Source organism: Asterias amurensis, chromosome 9 (assembly GCF_032118995.1).
Source record: "Asterias amurensis chromosome 9, ASM3211899v1".
NCBI lineage: Eukaryota > Metazoa > Echinodermata > Asteroidea > Forcipulatida > Asteriidae > Asterias > Asterias amurensis.
In genome coordinates this window covers 12,326,763-12,347,523 of record NC_092656.1, presented here as the reverse complement: position 1 = coordinate 12,347,523, position 20,761 = coordinate 12,326,763, and the positions used below count along the sequence as shown (strand labels likewise).

General features: G+C 37.3%; 1 protein-coding gene across 1 annotated transcript; it reads right to left on the bottom strand.

Annotated features, from left to right (window-relative positions):
• Positions 1–7,121: 7,121 nt before the first annotated feature.
• LOC139941827 (mu-type opioid receptor-like) lies at positions 7,122–8,087 on the bottom strand. Its single transcript, XM_071938448.1, has one exon. It carries the CDS (start codon positions 8,085–8,087, stop codon positions 7,122–7,124), a length of 966 nt encoding a protein of 321 aa, XP_071794549.1.
• Between the last annotated feature and the right edge of the window lie 12,674 nt (positions 8,088–20,761).

Below are 20,761 nucleotides of genomic sequence, written 5' to 3'. Positions count from 1 at the left end.
TAAATAAATTGAGTCCAAGCAACAAAAACGCAAAGTAATAGTTACTCATTTATAAACAAAGTTAGTTTTACTGAAGGTATGTGTTTTACACTAAAGTAAATAAAGTAAATTAAAGTAAATTTAATCAAAACAAACACAAATTTAAGTATTCATTTATATATAAAGTTGGGATTACTGAAGGTTATGTAATTTGCACTCAAATTAGTTAGGTCCAAACAACAAAAACACACAGTAATAGTTACTTGTTTGTAATAAAGTAAGTTTTACTGAAGGGTATGTAGTTTGCACAGAAATAAATTAAGTCCAATAACAAAACATTTAGTAATAGTTACTCATTTATAAACAAATTTAGTTAACTTTGGCTTTAGACTACTGTAATTTAACAAACAAAAGAAAAATTTATTTTAATGATTTAATTGTGTTGTTCTCGTTTCTTTTATGACAGATAGTCAAGATGGCAGATGCACTTGTTGTACCATCGTGCATAATGTTGAGAGTCATCATCACCGAAGGAAACATCCAGAAGCTGATTCTACCCCCTGGGCTGGAAAGTGTGCAGGATTTGAAGAACCAAGTCAAGGAGAGGTTTGAACTCAAAGGGGAATTCAGTCTCCAATTCGTTGATCCGGACTTTGATAATTTCATGAGCTTATCATCACTCAAGGATATTAAAGACAGGGGAACTATCAAAGTCGTTCCACTTTCTATTCCTGATTCAGATTCAGACACAGACATTGACACTGTGTTTGATCCTTTGAGTAATTCATCTCTGCTGTCATCGTCCCCGTCGATGTCGGAAGCATCATCCATGTCTACTGCTGTAAGTACATGTAGTACAGATAGAGCACTTCAGTGGCCTACCGTCTTTCCAATCCCATCCTCCTCAATCGACACAGAGATGAAACTTTCAGACGGTTTGAGAAGGATGGAACTTTGACAAACCCCACAGGAATGAAATCTGATATTTTGGAAAAACTTGCTGAAGCCATGTTTAGCTACAAGGCATATCCATCAGATGATCAGCTCTGCTCTGTAGCACAAGCACTTGTCAAGAAGCACCCATACCTGAAAGAACCAGGTGCTGCCACTGGCTAACTTGGTTGGAAAATAAGCCTTAAACTCAAGATGGGTAACTATAGATCAAAATTGCGAAATCACGGATGCACAGAACTAACTGTAAAATCACTCTAAATCAGCCAAGAACATAAAAAAAAACAAGAAAGGCAGAAGGCAGAAGATAACTACCTCCCTGAATTTCCTGGTGATGAAACAGCTGCAAGCTCTGAAAAGGAACGGACTGCTCTTTTTGATTAATTGAAGAAAACACACAATGGAAAAGTGATTATGGAAAAAATGGCAAAGACATTTTTCCCACCGCAGACAAGAAGTAGTTCTTCAAAAACCATATGTTGTTCTAAAGAATAGTGATTGAAACCAGCTGACCACTTGCCAATGTAATGCTATAATTAATCATGTACCTTTATACAAGTTTTACTGAACAATCTTTTTTTCTACTTATTACTTACAGGGACATGTTGCCTTGGATTGGTCGAGTTGGTCCATGAAAAGTGTTTATCCAAGGAAAAGTGTTTATCAAACGGTTTCAAACACTTTTCAATGACCAACTCAACCGATCCAATGCAACGTGTCCCTTTAAAGTGATGTAACATTAAGGTTGAGCAAGCTGAATATCTATACCCAATGCTAGACATTACAATGACCTAAAGTTGATTTCTCTGCACTTTATAAGGTTTTTTTTAAAGGTCAATTAAATGGGTCCTTAGCTTAAAAATTATTGTTTGTAAATAATAACCTGCAGTAGGTCTCTTTGCTAGAGACACCTTATTGCAGTACATTATCTTTTATTATTCCACTAATTTTACTCGCTTAACAAAGACTAACAAAAATACATCTTTCGGGGGGGGGGGTGTTAACTTGAAATTTATTTTTTAAAAGAATAGTCCAAAAAAGTCTTATCTTATAAATGCATCCTAAACCTGTTTGATATGACTTGTCAGCCAGATGCTTTTTCTTCAAAGTTCTTTCTGAAAAATCTGTACTTTAGTTATGTTCCACACCGTCAAGAGAATATTGTTTTGAAGCGTATGACCACTTGCCAAAAACAATACTGTATTTAATAACTTCCGTGTCAGATAATTGAGACGTTAACAAATGAAAGTTGTATCATAAACACAACTAAAAATTGATACAACAAAGCAAGGTGTTTTTTTATGTGATTATGCTATGAAGTTAAAGGGTCTGGGTACTTTTTGTATGATACAAAAAACAATATCCACAGATTTACATTAAACTCATACAGTTTGAAAATAATGATAGTAGAAAGCTTCCCTTACAATGTTACTTGCTGAGGAATGAGTAAAACATTTTTTTTTCTTTCTCAAAAACTACAGCACCTCAACAAGTAATATAAGATTTCTACTGTCAATATCTTCAAACGGTGTAAGTTTAATAGGAATCTCTGGAAATTGTGTTATGTGTTACAGAAATAACCCAAATCCTTCAAGAGTGTTCAAACGAGTTTGCTGATGTTATCGTTAAAAATGATTGTTGTTGTTGTTGTTGTTGTTCATATTATGTTAAAATAAAATAAATGCGTTCATGGTAGATAATTGCACAAACCGCAAGTCAAACCTTACTGAATTTGGAGTGTCAATAATTTTAGTAACACACAGAAATCACTTTCATGATTTTGTTTGAGTGTTATTTACAAATATCAGTATGTAATTTACCCCCTAATCGGTTAATTTCCTCAACTCAGTTAATTTCCGTCAACTCTATGACTTAAATTGTTTACACATTGATTTGTGTTAATTCTTGCATCATAATATTACACACCAGTATAAAATCACACTGCGAATTAAGTTTAAAACATTTAAGTACTATTAGCGCTGTAATTCAGTTTAATTTCATGTGCAATCTGAATAAACACCTTGTGGAATCTACCTCAATCAATTAAACTTGCCCGGATCATTTTATTTTTGTGATTGTCTAAGTTAAATGTGAGTAGCACAAACTTAAATTATTTGCGCCTATTTACCTTGCAAATTCAAGTTACATACAATAATATAATTTTGTTGGGTTAATAACCAAATTCAAATAAATCAAACAAACCCATACTGAGTAAAATTGAATTGATTTAATCAATTGGTTTTTAGTTAATTTTACTTCAAATGAAAAGTAGCGCCCACTTCGAATTGTAAGTTAATTCAACTTGCCATAGGAAGTAATATTAGTTGCATCACAATGAGTAAATTGGGCTGTGATATTTTAAGTTTAACAAACTTGGGGAATACAAGTACAAAAAACTTATATTCTTGTCCTGTTCAATTTACTCAATTATATCGAGTCAACAAACTTGCCTTAATACAATTAAGTAATTCGAAGAAAACGCGTTTGAGTTTATTTTACTTACAATTAAACGTAGCGCCTACTTCTAGCCTCAATTTATTTCAACTTGCCTTAGATTTGAGTAATAGTAAATGAATCGTAATATGTCATCCCAACTCATTTCAAATCAGTAAAGCTAACTTGAAAAAGCGAGGAACACATAGTTTTTAAGTTAACTGGACGTTGACATTTTAAGTTTAAATAACTTGAGGAATAAAAATACAAAGAACTTAAATTCTTATCCCGTTCAATCTACTCAATAAAATTGAGGCAACAAACTTGCCTTAATAAAATTAAGTAAGTTGAAAAAAACATTTTTTGAGTGCATAGCACTCGAAGCAGTCAATATTTGTATACTATCAACCTCTCCCCATTACACGAAGTGAGGTTTTATGCTGATAATTATATTGAGTAATAACCAATAGTGTCCAACGGCTTTAATTGACTCTTAACACTCTTTATCCCCAATGCAAATTTAACATCTCTTATAATTGACTCTTTTCATCATTTTGTAAAAAGACTGTGTATTGTGAATGTGCATGCGTGACCAATCAATGGAATAGAACACTCAGCGCCTTGAGTTCCTTGTAAAGTAGATACGTGCATTATACAAGGCTTCGCATTATTATAATCATTAAAAAATCTAGAAAGAGTCACTAAATTTTTATATTATTGTTCAAGTCGGTTTCTTTAGCAAAAGGTGTACCCTTGGGGTTGGCACATAACAAGTAAAAAAGAATGACCACTTTGTTAAATTCATTCTTCCACACATGGTTTGATACGACGTATACGAGGTTGCCATAGCTACATCGAGTTTTATGAAGCACCCGACGACGTCTTTGTCAAATAACTTCATTGTCCAATTTTGCTAACACAATGTAGGCCTACAATTTCTGTAGTGACAGTATGTACATGTATATAAAAATATAAATTCTAAATCTGAGGTTTCGAAATCAAATTCGTGGAAAATTACTTCTTTCTTGAAATATATAGATAGATAGATAGATAGATAGATAGATAGATAGATAGATATTTGTACATGTACATTTCGCTACAAAAGCATAGGAATGTCCAATATCCTATACATATTGGTTTAAGGTAGATATTCGCTGCACAAACATACGGCCCTAATATCCAATATCGATGTACAAGGTAGAATTTCACTGTACAAACGTACGGGAATGTCCAATATCCAATATTGATGTACAAGGTATAAATTCACTGTACAAACCTACGGGAATGTCCAATATCCAATATCGATGTACAAGGTACAAATTCACTGTACAAACCTACGGGAATGTCCAATATCCAATATCGATGTACAAGGTATAAATTCACTGTACAAACCTACGGGAATGTCCAATATCCAATATCGATGTACAAGGTAGAATTTCACTGTACAAACCTACGGGAATGTCCAATATCCAATATCGATGTACAAGGTATAAATTCACTGTACAAACCTACGGGAATGTCCAATATCCAATATCAATGTACAAGGTATAAATTCACTGTACAAACCTACGGGAATGTCCAATATCCAATATCGATGTACAAGGTATACATTTGCTGTACAAACCTACATAAATTCCCAATATCCAATATCGAAAAGCAACATTGATTATTCGCTGTACAAAATATTCAATATCCAATACGAAACCAACTTAGGATTTTGGCATGTTAGTGGATTGTCGGGGCAGACATAACATTAGTTAATTATATTGCATATGAGAAATGTATATTATAGCCTCTGGATACTCTTTCTGAAGGCCAATTACTTTACAAGCTTGCTTGAACATTCAAACTATACCCTTGAACCTCAACTTAAAGGGACACGTTGCCTTGGATCGGGCGAGTTGGTCTATGCAAAGCGTTTGAAACAGTTTGATTGGAAAGATTTTTAAAAGTTGACTATAATGATATCCACAATTAAATTAATGTTCATGAAATACATCATATTTAATATAACAATAACAGTATGTAAAACTTGAGTGCCCTTTTTAAATTTGCAGTGCGTCAGAAGGGAATCAGACAATGACTAGGCATCGTCAGAGGCGTATTATCAATTTATAAAAATATCCATTTATAGAAAGAAAAGAGGAGCAAATTATCAAGGGAAGGTATCCAGAATAAAGCAGGACCTACAATTTATATCTAAAATTCACTTTGAATAAAGTACATTGAGATTTTAAGTTGAATTTAACTCGGTTAGTTGTTCATGTTAGAGAGAAGCAGATTTGATTTATTTTTGCAAGTTGATCCCACTCAGGGTTTATGAAAATAACACAGAGGAGCTGAATGTAGGAATTGATGTTAATTTAATATAGTCCAGCATGGGACATTTTTGGTAATTACTCAAAATAACTATCAGCATAAAACCTTATCTTGGAAACAAGTAATGGGGAGAGGTTGATAGTTTAAAACATTGTGAGAAACGGCTCCCTCTGAAGTGAAATATTTTTCGAGAAAGAAGTAATTGTCCACGAATTTAATTTCGAGACCTCAGAATTAGAATTATTTTGAGGTCACGAAATTCTTCATCTAAACGCACACAACTTCGTGTGAAAAGTTTTTTTTTTCTTGCATTCCCGCAACTTCGACTACCAGTGAGCTCAAATTTTCACAGGTTTGATATTTTGTGCATATATGTTGAGACACACCAAGGGAGCACTGGTCTCTGACAAATACGAATGGTGTCCAATGTCTCTAAGGGAACAGGCACAAGGATTTCCAAAGAGATGCAGGTACTATAAATGCCTTTTTTATTTGAAGTATTTTATCTTATAATCTACTATTATCATCCGTTTTAATGACTTTATAACTACTGTATATTTTGGTTCCTAATATTGTGGAAACTGCTCCTATAAAAATAAGTACAGGAAAATCTAGCAGTGCGTCAAATAAAAAGGCTTTACAATAATGACTGTAACAATATTACGAGAAAGCCCCATATGAAGAAAGAGCTAAAACAAAAACACCTCTTTCTTCTTGCAACTCACACCTGTCATCGCCATGTTACAAACAGTGGACGCAAATGAATCATGCACAAACCAGTAGTGTTTCTAACCGCGCGAGGCAGGTTAACTGCTCATCCTTTGAAGTTGAATGACACAAGTTTTTCAAAAAACACACCCACGCAGTGAACTTTAGGACTCACTGCACGGCCAATGGACCCTTCCCATGAAATATGCTAATCACATTCACGCATGCGTACAGACCCTGTTGGTTGGCAAATGCCATAGAGTTGTGCACTAAGCAGACGCGCAATCGCGTCTGCGTCACGCACCCGGCCAATAGACCGATCCATTACGCCCCGCCTCCTTACCAGTTGACCAATCACAGCCGCGAAACCCGATCACCATTAGTGCAAAGATCACCAAACGGTTCAAATGGTGATCAGATTTCGCGGTTGTGATTGGTCAATGACAATTGGGCCTGGCTTGATGGATCGGTGTATTAGCCGTGTACAAAACAGCGCGATGTTCCCTCATTTTGTCAACCAAAACGTTAGTGCGCACGCGCTATGTACAATTTACATATTTCATGGGAAGGGTCTATTCAAGAAATTCTTTAATATAGCTTTCCTTTAACGATGGGGGGGGGGGGGTCAATGTATAAATGTAAATGCTTCGTGCAACAATTCCGCACATTATAAGCAAATCGAGCAAAAAGTTGGTCTGGTGACCAGCCTCTTGCCTTCGGCCTTGCGCCTCTCAGGTCAAGATTGAAGAGTCGTCAACTCGTCGTGTACGGCGCCCGACCATCTCTTTCAACTGTTTCTGAAACCTTTCGTACATAAAGCAGTAAATGAACGGACTGATGCACAAGTTAATGACAACAATACCTCCCGTAACTTGATAAAAGATGTCTTCATAAAGGTTAGCAGGTTGATACACACCTAGGTTAAACAGCAGGTAGTTGGTCTCAGTCGGGCTCCAGCAAATGAGGAAGAAGATGGTTAGCAATACGACTGTCTGTGTGACGTCACGATTGGCTTTAGAGAACGTCTCCTGAGCACTGGTGTTGTTGTTTTTGCCGTGAGCCTTTGCCCTCTGGCGGAGCTTCCAGATAATAAGAGAGTAGCAAAATACCATGATCGTCATCGGAACCACAAGCTCGTGCAGGAACACCAGGACGCCCGCAACGGCCTGGATCTCTGAGCTGAACCAGGACACATTGCAGCCGAGAGTCTCGCTGTCATAGAAACATACTATCAGAAGATGGGCATTTTCTACCCAGCCCATCATCCACGTGGTCATCAAGACGAGTTTCAGCTTCCGTGGAGTGAAAACATTTCGATACCAAACGGTTCGGCAGATTGCGAGGTAACGCTCTACCGATATGGCGACCAGGTTCCACGTGGAGGCCACAAACATGCCGTACTGAGGCCATTCCGACCACCAGACGCGGCAGTAGAGCCGACCGAGAAAGCTGTCTGGCACGGCATCCATGTGGGCGAATCTCTCCACCAGGAACACACACGACCCGATGAGATCTAGACAGGATTGGTGGATCATTAGTTTGTTTGTGGTGGAGTTGAAAACTTTCCTGTAGCGAAGCATGACAAAGCAAACAAATCCATTGCCGAGTATGCCAATGCTGCTCATTGTGTAATAGAAAAACAGCTGGCCGTCGAACGTGTTGGCAGAAGTTGAACTGGTAAAATTGACTGATTCCATCGTCAAAATAATTTGATCGAATCAATATATTCTTTTCTCCAAAAAATCCTTGATTTCTTGAGACTAAAGTTCGAGGGGAAACACCACGAATCTCTTTCACCAATAAATTGAGGTTGTTTTGAAATGGAGCGGTACTGTGCAGCAACTCGACGTTTCGATCAGTGCACTTTTTGGTGTTCAAGAAAAGCTCTTGAATCCGTCAGTTTGCTTTATGGAGTGTACATGTATACAGGAACATCAAGGGTGTCTCTGTGTAGGAATTCTGCTTTCTACGATTGAGAATGCATTAGCTTGCACCAGAGATTGATGGCTACATCAAATGTCACCATGGCAACAGAAACATCAAGTTTAGATCCTAGAAAGAAAAAAACCATCACATGACTATCATAATTATTGTGCTAATTACACATTGTTTCATTAGGCATGGGGTAAGTTATTTGAGATACTCTGCAGCGAGTGACCTGTGCCCATTTTTAATAAGCCTGTATAATCACAAAATCTTGCTATGCACATACATAATTATATTGCTTTCCGGAATTATGTTTACAGCCAAAGTTACCTTAAGTTTACGATCATTGTTGTGACTGGTGCGTTAACTAAAAAAATAATAAGTTAGATCGGTAAGGGCAAGGTCATTCATCCGCTGGATTTTTTTACAGCATTGACTAGTCCGCTGTCTCAAGTGAAATCAACCGTTGAGTCGTACACTCACGAGCCTTGGGCCCGTTTTAAACATCGCGCTCTTGCTATGTCAAAATCAAATAGTTTGATTTCGACAAAAGCGCGGCATTGTGAAATATAGGGTGCGTTCGATAATTAGCTTCCCTGGGTCAATCCCGGTCTGCCCGGAAGCAATTTGTTTTCGTACCGCACTTACACACATAACACGCTTAGGAAGTGTCGTGACCGAGCGGTTATGAGAACCGAATTCAAACTCTGGTGTTTCAGATCAGCAGAATGTGGGTTCGAATCCCCAGCCGTGACATTTTGCGTCCTTAAGCAAGATCATTAAACCGTGGCTTCATCCTTCGGACGGGACGTAAAGCCGTTGTTCCCATGCGTTGTGTATATCGAAAAGAGAAGGGGGTTCGCCACGGTGTTCCTGACTGTAGCTGCTGTATGCGCCGTAGCACCTTGTAAACCCTTTTTAAGGATGCTACATAATTGGGTATCAGAGTTCATCACTTCAATAACCTAATCTCCCTGAAGGTTTGTATAATAATTATACTCAGCGCCTTGAGTACCTTGTTTAGTAGATTCGTGCGCTTTATGAGACCTCGATATTATTTATTATGAGACTTGCTTTCCATTACCAGGTTAATATAATGTTTAATTATTTATAATAACAACTGTCCTTGATTTGTTTTGTTTAGGTGTGGGGGGGGGTATTCCCTGTCCAAAAGGCATAGTCACTTAAGGTAATTTACCGTTTTAGGCAATCTCCAACAGGGAAGCGCCGTCAACAAAACCCACTTAGGGAAAACACAAGACTTGTAATCTCAGCAGCATGCAGACACCGTTACTTACTATGAGAATGTTTATTCAATCGAATGACATAAGCCGGAACAGTGACGCATACAGGGCACGAGCCCGCTAAGAACAGTTTGCCCCCCCCCCCCCCCACACTCGACCTATTAACGTGTCTTTTACGCGACTGTTGTTATGTACGGAACATGAAGACACAGTATCATGAACATGCTAGTAGAGAGGCATGGTAAAGAAAACAAATTCAGGTAATCGAATGCCTAGAAAGAATGTATCAAACTAGAATATACAATTGCTATTAGTGAATGAGTGCGATGGTGATAATATTTTCATGGGTTGGAAAAAAGAAAACGAATACAAATATTTTTCTCTCTATTGTACGTAATACCGTATTAATCCGCTATTTTGTTTCACCTTGTTTATTGTGGCTTTATATTATAATATTGTTCTGTCTGATTTTCATTATTATTATAACTGATGTATGAGGTTTCCCTCGCGCGCGTCCTTACCACCTTAATTTTGTGGATTTTTGTACCTTACAAACATAATTTATTTGTTATTATTTAAATAGCAAATTACAATATTTTGGGGGTTTTTACAACAAATTTACTGCCTATACTCATAATTATGCTTAAAACTACGACCCCTTTTGAACCCCAGTAGTCAGCCATGCCATTTGATTATAATACTAATTCGTTGTACGCGTAAGTTGTTAATTAATTTCGCACATGATTAAAGTCACCTGGAAATATATTTTTTTTCTTTCAAACATAAGAGTATATGCTTACGAACAAGAACAATTATTTTAGTAATTGTTTGTCACGATTTATATGTTTAAAAAATATATAAAGTTGTTTGGGGGCTGACTCCGCCTACCCCTTTTGTGACGTCATTCAAGGCAGACTTTGCCTGCAATGCGTATAGTAAACACACGTGCAAAGTACATGTACGTCCAAGTCGTGAGTTGGTACATTTCAAAAAGTGTTTTTCTGCATTCAGCAGCAATACACCTGGTCGGCATTGCCGGAAAAAAACAAAATTTTCTTTTTTTGAAACGTACAAACTCACGACTTGGTCCGTACATGTACTTTGCAATTGTGTTTACGCTACGCATTACAGGCAAAGTCTGCATCGATTGACGTCACGAACAGCGCCCTCTCGGGTCGGGGTCTACTCTTAAATTTGTAAATAACATAAGAACTGATTTTTTAAAACCTTAGTTAACTGTTTATTCACATTCAACTTATCAAAACACATATATTAGTGACAAAAGCTTTATTTTGAAAAAATACCACTTCCAGGTGACTTTAAGTCATAATTGCAATGGTTAGGCCTATTTGTGCGCAGGATAATTTACTCAGAAAAGAACATACTGACCGTTGCTTTGCCCCAATGTAGGATTTTTATCGGCTGTGGATGACGACATAACTCGCAAAACGATAGTATGACCAAGTTCAAGACGACTACTTTGTATAAACAGCTGATGATAACCGAAGAAACAAAAGGCTGACAGTTGCTATGAGGTCTGATGAGGTTGGAGTAAAGATGATGATAAGATGCCTTGAAGAAGACTGATGATCAATAATCTAAACTTGAAGATTACAACTGTGTTCTGTCGGCTACTTACAACCTCGAACCCCACAAGAAACTCGAAGAGTTTTGACGAGGCTCGAGAAAAAACAAAATCTCTAAGATGACGACTGAGAATTACGCAAAGACTTAAAGAAACAGACTGAAACCAACGGTGACTGCCGTTAGAGAATGCAGTGCAGTAGACTGGTTATCCACTTACGATAAAGACAGGTTACTTTTCCGACAGAGCATGTAACTTAATTGGATTAAATGATGTCATAGGATACAACGTTCAATAACGTAAACTTTACATGTCTGTGTCTTGATTGGTGGAGGTGAGGTGGGTGCAGCTGACAAACGGACCAATCAAAACACATATATGGAACGCTTGCTTTCGGTCGTCTGTATGCAATGTGGAGATTATGTACAGTATATGTAAATGTACTTGCATAGTGTAGGACTACATTCAGTCCCATTACATTAAGTGTAGATGTGTAGATGTGTAAATGAATGTAGATGAAAGGTGATTATGGACGGGGAGACCAAGGCTAAGCAAACCTCTGGCGCTATTCACGAACCTCGAAGTGTGACGTCATATGTTCAGGCTTTAACGCTGAAGATGTCTGGGAAAGAGAGGAGCATCAACAATGAGCTTACGTCAGAGCTTGCAGAGCGGCTCCTCAACAGACTTGATTCAAGTCCCGTTCTCGTGCGAGAGGTCTCCATATCCGCCGTCAAGATGTAGCAATAGCGGTCCCGAGTCTTGAGTCAAGTCTACTCTCCAACAAGACAATGGACCATTGTAAGCTGCTCTGTTGATACAACGAAGTGGATTTGATATCAGACTAAAAGGAACTTAGCGAGTGGCAATGGCCTCTCGTGCGAGAGGTCTCCATATCCGCCGTCAAGACGTAGCTATATAGCGGTCCCGAGTCTTGAGTCAAGTCTACTCACCAACAAGACAATGAACCATTGTAAGCTGCTCTGTTGACACAACGAAGTGGATTTGATATCAGACTAAAAGGAACTTAGCAAGTGGCAATGGCGTCTCGTGCAAGAGGTCTCCATATCAGCCGTCAAGATGTAGCTATAGCGGTCCCGAGTCTTGAGTCAAGTCTACTCCCCAACAAGACAATGAACCATTGTAAGCTGCTCTGTTGACACAACGAAGTGGATTTGATATCAGACTAAAAGGAACTTTAGCGAGTGGCAATGGCGTCTCGTGCAAGAGGTCTCCATATCCGCCGTCAAGATGTAGCTATAGCGGTCCCGAGTCTTGAGTCAAGTCTACTCCCCAACAAGACAATGAACCATTGTAAGCTGCTCTGTTGACACAACGAAGTGGATTTGATATCAGACTAAAAGGAACTTTAGCGAGTGGCAATGGCCTCTCGTGCGAGAGGTCTCCATATCCGCCGTCAAGACGTAGCTATATAGCGGTCCCGAGTCTTGAGTCAAGTCTACTCCCCAACAAGGCAATTGTCCATTGTAAGCTGCTCTGTTGATACAACGAAGTGGATTTGATATCAGACTAAAAAGGGAACTTGGCTAGTGGCAATGGCCTCTCGTGCGAGAAGTCTCCATATCCGCCGTCAAGATGTAGCAATAGCGGTCCCGAGTCTTCAGTCAAGTCTACTCCTCAACAAAACAATGGACCATTGTAAGCTGCTATGTTGATACAACGAAGTGGATTTTATATCAGACTAAAATAAACTTGGCGAGTGGCAATGGCCTCTCGTGCGAGAGGTCTCCATATCCGCCGTCAAGATGTCCATAGCGGTCCCGAGTCTTGAGTCAAGTCTACTCCTCAACAAGACAATGGACCATTGTAAGCTGCTATGTTGATACAACGAAGTGGATTTTATATCAGACTAAAAGGAACTTGGCTAGTGGCAATGGCCTCTCGTGCGAGAGGTCTCCATATCCGCCGTCAAGATTTCCATAGCGGTCCCGAGTCTTGAGTCAAGTCTACTCCTCAACACGACAATGGACCATTGTAAGCTGCTATGTTGGTACAACGAAGTGGATTTTATGTCAGACTAAAGGGAACTTGGCGAGTTGCAATGGCCTTGACGTCAGTCCTCTTTGATTGGTCCATTCTGTTTCTGTCGAAGATAACTGCAACGGCATGGACTATTATTCCATTATGTCTTACTGTTTCTTGCAGCAATGAAGTCAAGTGAGTATGTCAAACCATGTCAAAGCATGCTGAACCAACTTAACTATGATAAACTGGCTGTTTGCAGAAATAAACCACAACTATAGTTACAATCTACAATGAAGTTCATGGTTTCACTCCAAACAACATCAGTCGCCCACACGCTCATCTCAACAAACAAGGACTACTATTCGGTAGCGAGTGTGGTCTTCCGTTCCAGTCGCTTGGGACCGCGGCTCTTACCTACGAAGCTGCCCAAACCACGAAGGCCTTGACAAAAGTCTAGGTGTATACGCGCATGGTGCGTGTGTGGCATAATATTAAAGATGCTATGTCAGATTTTTTGCCCCAAACATTTAAAAAATAGATTTTTTGAGTGAATGGTATTTCAAAGAATATCCACCCGCTCTACGAAAAAAAGTTTAACTTTTACTTTTAATGGTCAGGAACCATGACAAAAATTTAAAACGTTTCTTATAAAACACATAAGAATTGGTCACGTGATATATTGTCGGGATCCCGACAAAAACTAACTTTGAGCACTTTATTTCACTGCTACTAATAATTGGCCGACTTTTTCGAGCAATGGCTCAAATGAAATTGCTTGTAACTTTCTCGACCCCCATCAACATACCTATTGAATTTTAAATCAAAATTGTTGGGTCAAATCGGCATCTTTAAAATCTAGCGCCGTGTAAATGTCGACAAAGGAAGGGACGAAAATGCAAGGTGAATCCATGAGTGAATCGAAATGCGTGGTTTGTGCATGTCCTACCTCCATATGCAATTCTGTACAGAGTTACTACATCCTCTCTGCCGCCATGGCCATGACTATCCATTATTTTGATAGACTCCGTCGTCTGCCTTTATATTGTTGCATTATACGTTGCAAGCATTTCAGCGTGATTTGTATACGGTTAAATTAATCTTTAGTTTTGGAATGCTCTTTTTCTGTTTTTTTGATAGTAATTAAGTTGTTTCCATTGTTAATGTGAAGGAATAACATCGCTTAGATGACAGTTTTTAAAACTTTTGCCTTACCCTGGACGGCCCCTGCCAACAAAGAATTATGTCCGAAGATTTAAAATAAATAAATAATAAATAAATGTACTGATACAATACTTCTTGTGGGCCTAATGAAACCAATATTGTCTCACAAGTGAACTAAATCACTGTAAAGCTAACACGCCTGAGGAAATTGCCACGATAAAATGTTGTACAGGCCTTTCACGATAGGCGTATAGAGCGATATATTAGAGAGGTATCGCAAGCGTTCAGATTCAGATACAGATACGGATATGATATAACCGTATCCGTTCACGTCAGCCGCGTGTTGGATTATGTTTCGCAAACTAGAGGTATGTTACACGCTTTACGACTGGGACTCGAACCATGGTGGAAACAATACTGTGACACTTATCAGGTTTGGGTAAAATTATTGTCTGTATACACCTAAACCAAACAGTGTGCTCTCTATGGTGTCCACCATACCTAAACAAGGCTAATGGGTACGCGGTGCTATTTTGGGGATTATTGATTTCTGTCACATCATGTTTTTCAACCCTCAAATTCATGTTAGTGGATTGATCCCATTGAAAACTAACAATGTTATAAAGTTAAGTAAAATACTAGTCAAAAACCGATTACACATCAAAAAAAAAAAAAATGAAATTTCAGACAAAAGTAATTCAAGGGATGTTTTTACCTATCATATCTTTTTTTCAAACTCTGTAATTACTCCTTTAAGAGAACATCAATAATTGTATAGGCCTTACCCAGTCCTCCATCATCCGACTCAAAGTGACAAAATTGTGAAATTTACGCCCACTGTTGTGCTCAAAACGTGTCGATTGTACTAACAAACTGATCTTGTTTTGTTTCAACGCCACATTTTAAGTCCTGATAAAATAGGCATACACACGTGCTTCGTTACTTAGCGCCAAAACAAACCTTGTGTCGCATGGATTTTATAAGATTTGCATGACGTTACCTTGACAACGATGTCTTTAGTTTCGAGTGTTTTGGGTAATGTACTATATATCTCTGATGTTTAAATGCACTGGACACATGACTTCTAGGGCTGTGTAATATCCAAACATGTAAAAATAACAAACCCGTGGAAATTTTGGCGCAAAATGATCATCGAATTCGTAAGGAGAAGCGTAATAAACGGCTTCAAAATTATAAACAAAATTGAGTGAGAAATTACTTCTTTCTAAAAATCTAAGTTACTTGTGAGGGGGACGCAATGGTCCAGCAGACCCAATACTCGCTATTATGTGCGTGTGCTCAGGAATTTTGAATTTGCCGCCAATCATCGTGTGTAATTGCCGTCAATTGTCGCTGACGAATCCGCTAGCGACCGCAGACGGCCGCAAATATCAGTCACTGTCCGCGTCGGCAAATTTTAAACATGTTGAATATTTTGTGACGGCGGAAAAAGTTCGTTGTGACTCCCTCCAGATTTCGTTGGAGTCAGCAACCCTCATTTCGTGACGCAATTGTCAGTCGCTTGACGTTTCCATGCCGTGCGATTCCGTCTCTAGTCGTTTTGAGGTCGTCACAATTTCGTTGGTAGTCGTTGCCGGGTGAACTCGACTATACGACCCGCTCACACACAGTTTTGGTGTCGGCCATTGAGTCACGTCATCGTCGCAGCAACCCACCGTCAGCCGCTGTTCCTTGCAGTCGGCCAATCCACTGCCAGCCGTCTGATCTCGTTCCTTGTTGCCGGGCTCCGTCGAGTTTTTCCCCTTTTGCCATCGCTTTGCCGCCAACTACAAATTTAGTTTAGGCTGCAAACAAATTAATGTATTTTGTGAGTACACCATGCATATGGAGCAAAACAAATTAGACACACACACGATTCCCCCCGGCCGAGTACATTAAAGGCAGTGGACACTATTGGTAATTACTCAAAATAATTATCATCACAAAACCTTTCTTGATTACGAGTAATGTGGGAGAGGTTGATGGTATAAAACACTGTAAGAAACGGCTCCCTCCGAAGTGACGTAGGTTTCGAGAATTAAGTAATTTTCAACGAATTTGATTTCGAGACCTCAAGTTAAGAGTTTGAGGTCTCGAAATCAAGCATCAGAAAACACATGCACAACTTCGTGTGACAAGGGTGTTTTTCTTTCATTATTATCTCGCAAATTCGACGACCGATTGAGTTCCAATTTTCACAGGTTTGTTTATTTATGCATATGTTGAGATACACCAAGAAAGAAGACTGGTCTTTGACAATTACCAATAGCGTCCACTGTCTTTAACGAAGGCATTCAGATGGTGATCTCATTCGGGTTAAAGTCTGGTCAGTCTAAGCCAAATATGGCTTGACCTAGACAAAATGCCAACAGAAATTATTTCTTTTTGCAAGTGTCTCCTGAAACCCTCTAAAACAACATATCTAAAAAGTAGAAAAAAGCAGGCAGGGGAAATATGCATAATTTGCCTCAATTTAAAATTACCGCTTTCCCCCTAAAACACTTATGCACACCCTTTACAAAGTAACTATTTTATTCTTTTCTCATGGATTGTCAAAGACTAGTCTTCACAGTTAGTCTATCTCAACATATGCATAAAATAACAAACCTGTGAAAATTTGAGCTCAATCGGTCGTTGCAATTGCGAGATATTAATTAATGAATGAAAAAAACACCCTTGTCGCACCATGGTCACACGAAGTTGTTTGCTTTCAGATGCTTGATTTCGAGACCTCAAATTCGAAATATGAGGTCTCAAACTCACATTCGTGGAAAATTACTTCTTTCTCGAAAACTAACTTCAGAGGGAGCTGTTCTCACAATGTTTTATACTTTCGACCTCTCCCCATTACCTGAATCAAGAAAGGTTTTATGATAATAAGTATTTTGAGTAATTACCAATAGTGCCACTGCCTATAATTATTCTGTCTTATTTTTTCTAACAAAGGCAAATTAACGTGTATTTAATATTCATATTACAGTGAAGATGATCGCAGGACACATTTAAATAAGAAACAAAAGAGCAAACAAATTAACTTTTATATAGTGTGTGTTATTTAATAATGCATGCACGCTCGTACCTTTTACAACCTTTACGAAACCGTTTGAATAAACAAAACTGTACCAAACAGGGTATTGAAGCCATTTTTGCAAGTCTAATAAAACTGATATTGACCAACCAATGTCATGAACAGTAAACGCTGCTTGTAACTGGTTCACAATTTTTTTTTTTCAGGGAATATTTCAAGCTCCTATGTGTGAAAGTAAGAAGTGAGTAGGGTAACCAACAAGGACACCCTTTTAAAACTCTTTTGGATGGGGATACATTTTTGTTCTGATCAAAAAAAAAAAAAAAAAACGGTCTTGAATATTCGAGTACAATTTCCTTGACCCATACTATACCAACTATGTTCTGAAAGGCACTGGACACTATTGGTAACTACTCAAAATAATTATCAGCATAAAACCTTATTTGGTAACGAGTAATGGGGAGCTATTGATAGTTTTAAGCATTGTGAGAAACGGTACCCTCTGAAGTAACGTAATTCTCGAGAAAGAAGTTATTTTTTTCGAAACCTCAGAATTAGATTTTGAGGTCTCAAAACAAGCATTGAAAGCACACAACTTCGAACAAGAGTGTCTTTTTTCATTATCTCTCAACTTCGACGACCGATTGAGCTCAAATGTTCACAGGTTTGTTATTTTATGCATATGTTATAAACCAAGTGAGAAGACTGGTTTTTGTAAATTACCAATAGTGTCCAGCGTTTTTCATAAAGTATACATATATAGAAGAGTTTGCGGTAACACCATGTAATGACTATTCTCTGAATGAGTTGGGGTGGTTCTGAAAATAACCGTTAAACAACGGTTCTTTTCAGAACCACCCCAACTCATTCAGAGAATAGTCATTACATGGTGTTACCGCAAACTCTTCTATATCTTATTTCCACCATGCAAAGTTTCAAATCCTACTTAAATTTTACATATTAACAGCAATTTTCTTCAACCCAAAAGCTTACACAATTGCATTTGTACGTAAAACGTATCAATACAAAAGCAACGGATGATCAGCGCGTTTCACTCTTATTTGTATGAGTTCAATAATTTTATTAAACAACTGTAAAATATAGAATTCGGAGTAGAGAAAAACAAAAGCAGCTGCATATAATACCACATATTGTAATACAAAACTAAAATTGGGGAAAATAACAACAAGCTTTTCACAATAACTATTATTTACAAAAACATCTAAATTATATCATTCATACATTATTTCTCTCTGGTTGCTTACCGTGCTCTTCATGATTCTTTTTTGCTATCTTGTTACAGTTCTGCTCAAAATGCCTTCATTTTGTATTAATTTTTTAAATTATATCAAATTAATTTTCTTTTTAGATTTTTTATTTTTATTTTTTAATTTGTTTATTTGTTTTTACTTGTTGATTTATTATTTTTAGCATGGCAAAGTCATGGGTTTGACTCCCACTAGTGTCAAATGTGCCTACCAGTGGATTTTTTCCACAGGACTCTGGAAAGTACTGAGTAGACAGAGCTTTGCACACACTAGTGTATGGGTAAAAATACATAATAAGAGTACCAGACAAAACACTGCTCCAAAATACACAATCAGTGACTGGTGCTTGGCATTTTTTTTCCAGCAGCAAATGTTTGAGAAATGTTCACTGCTTATTAAATTGGACCCTACACATTTAGTTGGTGACTGTGTGCTGTCTGGTATAAAACCTAACAAAGATCGTAAAAAATATATATATATAAAAAAAAAAAAATATAATAATATAACAAAAATTTAAACTTATATTGCGCCCCTTACATAAACATGATCAACAGAGCATTATAACACAACAAAAATCACATGCATTCTGAATATCATTTTAATGTTTTTTTTTTTTTTTTTACGTTAAAGGTATTTTAACATAAGTATTTATTGTGTAATACTTAACTTAGAAGTTAAAAAGAAAAAAAAAACGTAGTATTGTGTTATTTTTCCAGTAAAGTTTAACTACACCACTTTTACTAAACTCTTAAAACATTTTCTGATTTTCTAATAAAATATACAAACTCCATTATGAATGATAAAATTGATAACATTAATTATGAGATGATTACTATTCAACTTCGTACAAAGGTCACTTCCATACACAGTACAAAAATCACCTGTTAATTTTAAACAATAAATTAGTCCCTTCGAACATTATTTTCCTTGTAATTTATAGTCTCACTTAGTGCATGTGTTGTGTATTGATGCAGATGGAATTGAAAAGCTACCTTTTCAAAACCACGACTTTCGCTTTAGATTCGGCTTCAGTTCCCTCTCGTCTAAAGCCCTGAGCGCAAACGCAAAGCACCCGCAATAATTGTAAAAACAACCATTAAAAGCGCCATTGTAAACATACACTTTCGATTTTTCTAAATTTAAATGTTAGTTTCCTGCAATGCATTTTATACATGCTAGATATTGTTGACTTTTATATACAAAACAAAACCTCACGTTAACAGTTACCAAACAAACTACAGCAAATTAATATCCCTACTCCTTATTTTAAGAAGCTGACAAAATAAATCAGGTTAACATGACATAAAGCAATTATAAAATGATGAAACGATGTCTAGCATTAGCAAGATATGGCCTTATAGTAAACCCTCAAAAATAAAAGGGCGTGGTTAGATTTAAAGCATTAAAAATCATGAATAAATTAGTCAAATCATTGCTAACCACCATTCACTGTGCTTGGTAAACATTAAATACCTAATTTGCATACTGATCACGTACCAATCCCTGCAAGAGTTTGCCAGCAATGGGACAACAAATGATTTTTTATTTCTTTTTCAAACTGGTGGAAGCAAGATTTCAAGCGAAGCTAAATAAGCTGACTTAAATTTAACCTGTCTTCAGTGAATTTATTGTCAAGTCTGTAGGCTTGTAACAGCCTTGAAGTATGCTGAACAAATTGCATAAAATGTCAATATATTATGTGTCAAACCTTTATTGACTTATTTTTGTCTGTTACAATTCTAGTTGCTTTGCCATTTAGTATTTCCATTTCACAATTTCATTAGCTCATAATAACATAAGCTTATAAAATGGCACTGTATTAGTATGTTTCGTTGTATTAAACAAAGCTATTCATGTTAATCACCACAAATAAAATATTAACTGCTTAGAAACAACTGAATATATCCACTATATCCACTATTTATTTAACTAATTTACCTTCAAAATATTTTATATTTTTTAAGGCAGATGAATATTTTTCGGTCAAACCTTCCCATGGAAGGATTTTGAAAGCAGGAACAAATGCGGTCACGTTATTGTGAAGACCTGCAATTAATGTTCATCCACTGACAAGTCCATGTCCCTTTAAACAATTTCTTACGTTTTAGTGTCAATACGATCATTTGCTGACACTTGTTGGTGGTAAAACACTATTTCCTCATCAAGAAAGAGA

Coding starts and splice junctions, on each gene's coding strand:
- LOC139941827 (XM_071938448.1), bottom strand. CDS start 8,087: ATGGAATCAGTCAATTTTACCAGTTCAACTTCTGCCAACACGTTCGAC.